The sequence below is a fragment of the Oncorhynchus nerka genome, linkage group LG15 (genome assembly GCF_034236695.1).
Source record: "Oncorhynchus nerka isolate Pitt River linkage group LG15, Oner_Uvic_2.0, whole genome shotgun sequence".
NCBI lineage: Eukaryota > Metazoa > Chordata > Actinopteri > Salmoniformes > Salmonidae > Oncorhynchus > Oncorhynchus nerka.
The window spans coordinates 47,107,935-47,116,446 of record NC_088410.1 but is presented as its reverse complement, the minus strand read 5'-3'; the positions used below and the strand labels follow the sequence as shown (position 1 = coordinate 47,116,446).

At 42.3% G+C, this 8,512-nt stretch overlaps 1 protein-coding gene across 1 annotated transcript in view; it reads left to right on the top strand.

The window, feature by feature from the left end:
• Positions 1-541: 541 nt before the first annotated feature.
• LOC115142809 (copine-9-like) overlaps positions 542-8,512 on the top strand; it is a 104,244-nt gene continuing 96,273 nt past the window's right edge. The window contains exon 1 of the mRNA XM_065001641.1: positions 542-1,200. Coding sequence (XP_064857713.1) covers positions 1,103-1,200 — 98 coding nt within the window. The 5' untranslated portion in view covers positions 542-1,102. The remainder of the gene's footprint in view (positions 1,201-8,512) is intronic.

Here is an 8,512-nt window from a genome sequence, read left to right as displayed (position 1 = left end):
CATTTTATAATGGTCAAGTTCAAGGGTTCAGATGAATGACCTGTATGGTTGACATTATCTTTTCAATATTTTACTGCAGTGGGCTAAAGCAGGGTTTACACAACAACCTGGTCTCATAGTTTCAAGTCGGGATATGACGTAATGTGGATGAACATCAATTTTTTACCCATTAATTCCGCGTGGTTACCGTGTTCATTCCGCATGGCTACAGGGTTTAAACAGAAACAACTCAAAGGGTTAAGTTTAGGTATTAATTCCAAGTGATTAAGGTTAGGGCTATGGTTTAGGGAAAGTATAAAACAAAATAATTTAAAAAAGTGCTGTTTCCATTTAGTATCAAATACTCTCCCTGCTTGCAAGAAAATTGAGAGCTACTGTGGCACAGTGGTCGGTCTAAACAGCATGCTCTGGCTGTCAGTGTTGTGAGGTCAGTCCCAATAATGCCACATATTTCTTTTTTTTGTGGGGGGGTGAGCGCCGAGGGTGGCATATATCGATGTCATCAGGACCTTCTCAAACGTCCGAAATCGACATGTGTTTCTGGTGACCAGGCTGCACATAGTGTTTCTTGGTAGTCTTTAACAAGGCATCCTTAGGTATGCATAACAATAAACATACATTATTTTGTAAGTTCTAGATTGCAGGAACAAGCTGTTTCAGGTGTTTGAAAAACGCTAAATTCTCCAACTTCAGGACAGGGGGCCAGCCCCCCTCCGGACCAACTCCTCCCCAGCCATCCTCACATACTTATTTGCCCCCTCAGATTTATAGGATGCATGACACCCATGAATCAAACCCTCTGTCCCGTCCATAAAGTGTATCTGTAAAAACGTAACAATAAGATCAGAGCTTGTCTGGCATGTGAGACTATGGGATTATAGGAGCTAGGTGTTGTGCTAAAACTGATGCCCCTCCAGGCAAAGCATAATAGGAGCTAGGTGTTGTGCTAAAACTGATGCCCCTCCAGGCAAAGCATAATAGGAGCTAGGTGTTGTGCTAAAACTGATGCCCCTCCAGGCAAAGCATAATAGGGATTAGGTGTTGTGCTAAAACTGATGCCCCTCCAGGCAAAGCATAATAGGAGCTAGGTGTTGTGCTAATTATGGTACCCCTCCTTCTACAGGACTTCCTGGGCCAGATGTTCTGCACTCTGGGGGAGATCATCGGTTCCACAGGCAGTCGGCTGGAGAGAACCCTCTCGTAAGTCTACCAATATGTCTATCAAATATCTATCTGTGTATCTGCTGTGTAATAGCATGCATCAAAACACGATCTGCTACTGTACGCCTCCGCATTTGACAGGCTTCCAGAATCTCACAATGTTCGCATTGCCTCGTAGATTGCGAAAAACAAGAACACAATCGTTGGTGTGTCTAAGCCCGGAGGCTTCCACTGTACAACAGGCATGTAACTGGAGATGAATCTATCGTCAAAACTCCAGCTGAGTAGGATTGTATTTTACGAGAGCTTGAGGCAATAACACATGCTATGGCGGTAACTAGACCTGTCTGGAAGGTCAGGTAGGTTAGGGTTTGCTCAATCAAGCACAGCTACACTCTTTAAAAAAAAAGGTGCTATCTAGAACCTTAAATGGTTATTTGGCTGTCCCCTTACACAGAACCCAAACCGTCTGGGTGCGTGCGCATTGTGCGCCATCGTGCATAAATGTATTTTGTCCCCCCACACCAAACACGATCACAACACGCAGGTTAAAATATCAAAACAAACTCTGAACCAATTATATTAATTTGGTGACAAGTCGAAAAGCCTTACACATGTATGGCAATTTAGCTAGCTTGCTTGCACTTGCTAGCTAATTTGTCCCATTTAGCTAGCTTGCTGTTACTAGCTAATTTGTCCTGGGATGTAAACATTGAGTTGTTATTTTACATGAAATGCACAAGGTCCTCTACTCCACCAATTAATCCACACATAAAACCAAATCGTTTCTAGTCATCTCTCCTCCTTCCAGGTTTTTTCTTGTCTTGACTTTATATTATCATTGGCAACTTTCATAAATTAGGTGCATTACCACCACTGACCTCGTTCGTCTTCAGTCACCCACGTGGGTACCTGCTTCTATAAACAAATGAGGAGGTGCGAGAGGCAGAACTTGCAGCGCGATCTGCGTCAGAAATAGAACTGACTTCTATTTTAGCCCTTGGCAACGCAGCCGCTCGTTGGCGAGCGCGAGCAGTGCGGGTGCAATAATTTAATAATATAGATTTCTATATTATTCACGCGACGCGAGTGGTGTAGTTAGCCTGTTAGCAGGACCCTTTGAATAAACTTTCCAGAGAGGGTTCTACATGGAACCCTTATATCTAAGTGTAAGGTATTTAAAATTATTTAAATTATATTTGAACCCATGTCAGTCGCACAACACTGGCCCAGTGAATCACCTAATACATGTGTTCCTCTGTAGCTCAGTTGGTAGAGCATTGCTTGATTCCCGGGACCACCCATACGTAAAAAATCTATGCACACATGACTAAGTCGCTTTGGATGAAAGCTTCTGCTAAAATGGCATATATTATTTTATATGTAATAGACTCAGGATGGAATTGGGCCCTTTTCAATTCAATAGCCAAGGTTTTGAGAACTCCAAAATTGAATTTGCAAGGAAACAATTACAACATTTTATATATCCGGGAAAACACACTGACCAGCTTTGATTGAATGCGTCTCTGTCTCTCTGCCTCTCTCGCTCTCTTGCTCTTTCTCTCTCTCTTGCTCTCTGTGTTTGGTGTAAGTAGCAGACAACAGCACAATGCCATAAAGCACAAACTCCGAGGTCCTATTCCCACTAAGAGATATGAAGGAGAGTCTGAGAAGCGGGGTGGCGAAAGAGAATGCTACTTTTCAATTAACATTACATCCTTGCCTTAACCTTTCACTGTGGCTGGCAAAGCAACATTCTTGGTCTGCAGCTCAAATTTACCGTAAATATCACAGTAGCCACTACTAGCCAGTAAGCACAAACTTTTCAACAATGACAGAAACTTTTCTTCTAAAATATATTACACTCTTGAATAATGTAACAATGCACAAGCATGTATGTGCAGACAATTAAAGGGTTTATTTTCTCATCTGTAGGCTACACTTATTACATTTGAGCTTTAAGACAAAAGCACCGAGTTGCTATGATGGTTCTTCCTTTAAAAGTTAGGAAGCTTATGCCGCCACCATTAGTGGTAGATGATGACATTCTGTCATTGCACCACACTATCACAAGGGGGCGATAGAATGCTGATCTATCGGTAGTCTAAACTGTGGCACAAATTTACTATCTTTTTGTAAATTAATGGAGGCGTTTTTTTTTTTAGTCTCACTTCTCTGGCACTAGCGTCCTGCGTCAGGCAACAACAACAAAAAACTGTTGGTGATCCTGGAGTTAAGAGATTGGGTAAATACAATGGGGGAATTACACTTGACATGTGGTTTTGGTTTCTCTCCCTCTAAAAACAGAGATAAATCATTCTAAATAACAAATTGGCTTTATTTACAAATGAGTAAGAATGTCTCACCCCATGTTCAAGAATGGTCTTTTTCACTTTATCCATATTACAATCGCTCACATTCGGTTATTTGAAAACGAAATCATCTCCAAAATATTGTTATTTTTTAAACAAGCTATAGAAAGTTGGTTGCAATTTCAGTTTAATCCACCAGAAAAGACAGAACAAATAATACAACAAATATTGTGGTTAAACTCAAATATACTAATTGATTAAAAAAATCTTTATCAGTTGGAACCTTTATCAAGTGGAAGGGGGAAAAAGTAAAGAACTTGTCTGTCAGCACTTCATTAACCTCTTTAAGTCGACCCTCTACTTTTTTGAACATTCTGTTAAAAATCGCGCAACATTTCAGCGCCCTGCTACTCATGCCAGGAATATAGTATATGCATTTGCTTAGTCTGTGTGGATAGAAAACACTCAGACGTTTATAAAACTGGTTAAATCACTGCTGTGGCTTTACCAGAACGGCATTTACATCGACAAGCACAGGAAAAACTGATCACTGAAAATGGGAAAATATATCCATGCGCTACTTGAACCCATTGATAAAGGTGAACCACAATTAATTGACTGAGGTTGCAGTACCTACAGCTTCCACACGGTGTCTAGAGTCTTGTCATTTCCCTTCGAGTTTTTTCTTGGTCAAACACATGCAGGGCACCGTATCTCCTTTGGTCTAGGACCGGATATTTTCGTTGAGTTTCTAGCCGGACATTTTTCCAGACGGACAGCTAATGATCTTTACATCGCCTCCTGATGAATTTTATCGCTTATTAACGTTTACTAATACCTAAAGTTGCATTACATTTACATTTACATTTAAGTCATTTAGCAGACGCTCTTATCCAGAGCGACTTACAAATTGGTGCGTTCACCTTAAGACATCCAGTGGAACAGCCACTTTACAATAGTGCATCTAAATCTTTTAAGGGGGGTGAGAAGGATTACTTTATCCTATCCTAGGTATTCCTGAAAGAGGTGGGGTTTCAGGTGTCTCCGGAAGGTGGTGATTGACTCCGCTGTCCTGGCGTCGTGAGGGAGTTTGTTCCACCATTGGGGGGCCAGAGCAGCGAACAGTTTTGACTGGGCTGCGCGGGAACTGTACTTCCTCAGTGGTAGGGAGGCGAGCAGGCCAGAGGTGGATGAACGCAGTGCCCTTGTTTGGGTGTAGGGCCTGATCAGAGCCTGGAGGTACTGAGGTGTCGTTCCCCTCACAGCTCCGTAGGCAAGCACCATGGTCTTGTAGCGGATGCGAGCTTCAACTGGAAGCCAGTGGAGAGAGCGGAGGAGCGGGGTGACGTGAGAGAACTTGGGAAGGTTGAACACCAGACGGGCTGCGGCGTTCTGGATGAGTTGTAGGGTTTAATGGCACAGGCAGGGAGCCCAGCCAACAGCGAGTTGCAGTAATCCAGACGGGAGATGACAAGTGCCTGGATTAGGACCTGCGCTGCTTCCTGTGTGAGGCAGGGTCGTACTCTGCGGATGTTGTAGAGCATGAACCTACAAGAACGGGCCACCGCCTTGATGTTAGTTGAGAACGACAGGGTGTTGTCCAGGATCACACCAAGGTTCTTAGCGCTCTGGGAGGAGGACACAATGGAGTTGTCAACCGTGATGGCGAGATCATGGAACGGGCAGTCCTTCCCCGGGAGGAAGAGCAGCTCCGTCTTGCCGAGGTTCAGCTTGAGGTGGTGTTCCGTCATCCACACTGATATGTCTGCCAGACATGCAGAGATGCGATTCGCCACCTGGTCATCAGAAGGGGGAAAGGAGAAGATTAATTGTGTGTCGTCTGCATAGCAATGATAGGAGAGACCATGTGAGGTTATGACAGAGCCAAGTGACTTGGTGTATAGCGAGAATAGGAGAGGGCCTAGAACAGAGCCCTGGGGGACGCCAGTGGTGAGAGCGCGTGGTGAGGAGACAGATTCTCGCCACGCCACCTGGTAGGAGCGACCTGTCAGGTAGGACGCAATCAAGCGTGGGCCGCGCCGGAGATGCCCAACTCGGAGAGGGTGGAGTGGAGGATCTGATGGTTCACAGTATCGAAGGCAGCCGATAGGTCTAGAAGGATGAGAGCAGAGGAGAGAGAGTTAGCTTTAGCAGTGCGGAGGGCCTCCGTGATACAGAGAAGAGCAGTCTCAGTTGAATGACTAGTCTTGAAACCTGACTGATTTGGATCAAGAAGGTCATTCTGAGAGAGATAGCGGGAGAGCTGGCCAAGGACGGCACGTTCAAGAGTTTTGGAGAGAAAAGAAAGAAGGGATACTGGTCTGTAGTTGTTGACATCGGAGGGATCGAGTGTAGGTTTTTTCAAGGTTTTTTGCATTACAAACGTATTTCGAAGTGTTTTGTGAAAGTTTATCGTCGACTTTTTGAATTTTAAAAAATGACGTTACGTTTTGAAACGATGTTTTTTTCGTTTATCACACAGTCTACATATAACGATATCTAGGCTTTATATGGACCGATTTAATCGAAATAAAGACCCAAATAGTGTTTATGGGACATCTAGGAGTGCCAACAAAGAAGATGGTGAAAGGTAATGAATGTTTTCTATTTTATTGTGCGGTTTGTGTAACGCCGAAATGCTAATTATTTTGTTTACGTCCCCTGTGGGTCTTTTGGGGTGTTACATGCTATCAGATAATAGCTTCTCATGCTTTCGCCGAAAAGCATTTTAAAAATCTGACTTGTTGCCTGGATTCACAACGAGTGTAGCTTTAATTCTATACCCTGCATGTGTATTTTAATGAACTTTTGAGTTTTAACTAATACTATTAGCATTTAGCGTAGCGCATTTGCATTTCCAGAGCTCTAGTTGGGACGCAAGCGTCCCGAGTAGAAGCAACAGGTTAAAGACCAAAATTGGTTAAAGCAAATTGTGATAAATAAAAATATATATCAGTTTCATTTAAGGACCAAAAAATTGACAGCTCTGCCATATAAATTGCAAAATGTTTGGGAAGAGATTTTCAATGTACCGATTCCATGGCACATTGGTTTATGAACTGACACACAATTTTCTGTTCCTCCTGAAAGCCCTAATCTGCTTACTTAATTGAATAGAGATCCTGGTCATGGTGCTACAGTATGTTGTTACAGCATAATCAAAGTGAGGACAATCAGCAATCTGCTGTATACTTATGGCCTATTGTAACCTGGAGTCACACCTTTCCAGTACTCCTCACCCTGCCTCAAATTCCACTCTTAATAAGGTTAGCATTAAAAAACGAGCTGTTTATCTAAAAAAAAAAAAAAATTTAAATGGCATTGCGACCAAAGATAACAGGCAAAATGGACATAGAAAGAAGCTGGCTTGATGAAAACTATGGTGCAACCCGTTCCAGGGTTAGGACTGTAACCACCAGAGGACTTGAAAATGAGATTGTGAACTCTGCAAACAATGTTTCCACTCTGAGAATGAGAATGGTAAATGACTGTAATTAATACACTCATTCAATACATTGGAATACAACAGAAGCCATACACCCATGATGGGCTGTTAGCAGGACAATAGCCTCTTGCCAAGAAGGAGGGTAGGCAAGGAGGGTAATTATTAACCCTGCATTATAATTATATAAAAGCCCCTTAGATATTAGATAACAACATGTTTCCAAACACTTGTTTTTCACAAGGGACAATAGACACCATGTGGTCCCAAAAACACCTCTCTGACATAGGGTCCAGCATATCTCTTGATGAAGTCATTCAATGTCTCACCAGCTTTAATCCATGCCTGGGCCTGCAGCACGCAAAGTTCTTTGTTTGTCAGATGAATCATTGGGTCGAAACTACAGAACAGTACAAAACAAGAGAACACACATGGTTTATGTTCTGTACAAAAATAATAAATCTATATATAAAATGTCTTACAGAGCCTTACCAGAAGCACTTACGTTTCTTCAACTGTCTTCTGACTGTGATTAGAGTGGTGTTGATGTTGTGCCGTGATGCCAGCAGATTGCCTTTGCCGATCACTCATCAACTTCAACCATCAGGGAGTCGATGGCTTGAATAGTGTAGCTGGAAATGGAAAACAATGGAAAAATGTGCAGCATACAGTAAAGACCAGCAGTCGATTTATTTAAGCATTATTTTTAGAATTATTAGGTCTACTTTACAGTATTGTAGCCTACTGTACCTGTCCATTTTCTTGAGCTTTCGCGTTCTGTGTAACACAGGCGAATAGCACTGTCCGTGACGATAATCCCCAAGTCTAACAGTATTTTACCGACATGTTTAATTATTCAACACTCCTTTCTCTTCTCTGTGCTGGAGTTCTTTTAAGAATACAAAATAATAACTATGGGAATAAATATCACTGAATGACAGAAATATTGGAATAAAGTAGGCTAATAAAAGACAACAAACCCAAAGTCATTCAATTGTTATAATAGGATTTGAAGCAATAGCCTACCCGTGTGTGGTCAACTATTTCAGCACCGTTTCGTGCTACTCTGAGACAAGCATGGGGACTGGTCTTGATAAATCAATTAGATTTTTATGTTTGGGTCTCTGTTTGGGTATTTGTTAGCCTACAATTAGGTTTTGGAAATGTTAGGATTATTTTGCTCTTCACTCGCAGTCACCTAGTAACCTACTCCCGACCGGTCACATTGTACAGTGCCATATTTTCCTAACGGAAACCCTGAGGGTTTTGTTTTTTGTTTTTCTTGTAATAGAAACAACATAATATTAATCTAATTAAGCTACATTTCGTAAAATCAATACCATATACTCTCATATACTCTCATATTCTCTCTCTCGCTCTCTCTCGTTCTCGCTCTCTCTCGCTCTCTCTCTCTGGTTGGTGTGAGTAGCAGACAACAGCACAATGCCATAAAGCACAAACTCTGAGGCCCTATTCCCACTACGAGATATGAATGAGAGTCTGAGAAGCGGGGTAACATTACATCCTTGCCTTTCATTTCATTGTGGCTGGCAACGCAACATTCTTGGTCTGCAGCTCAAATTTACCGTAAATATCA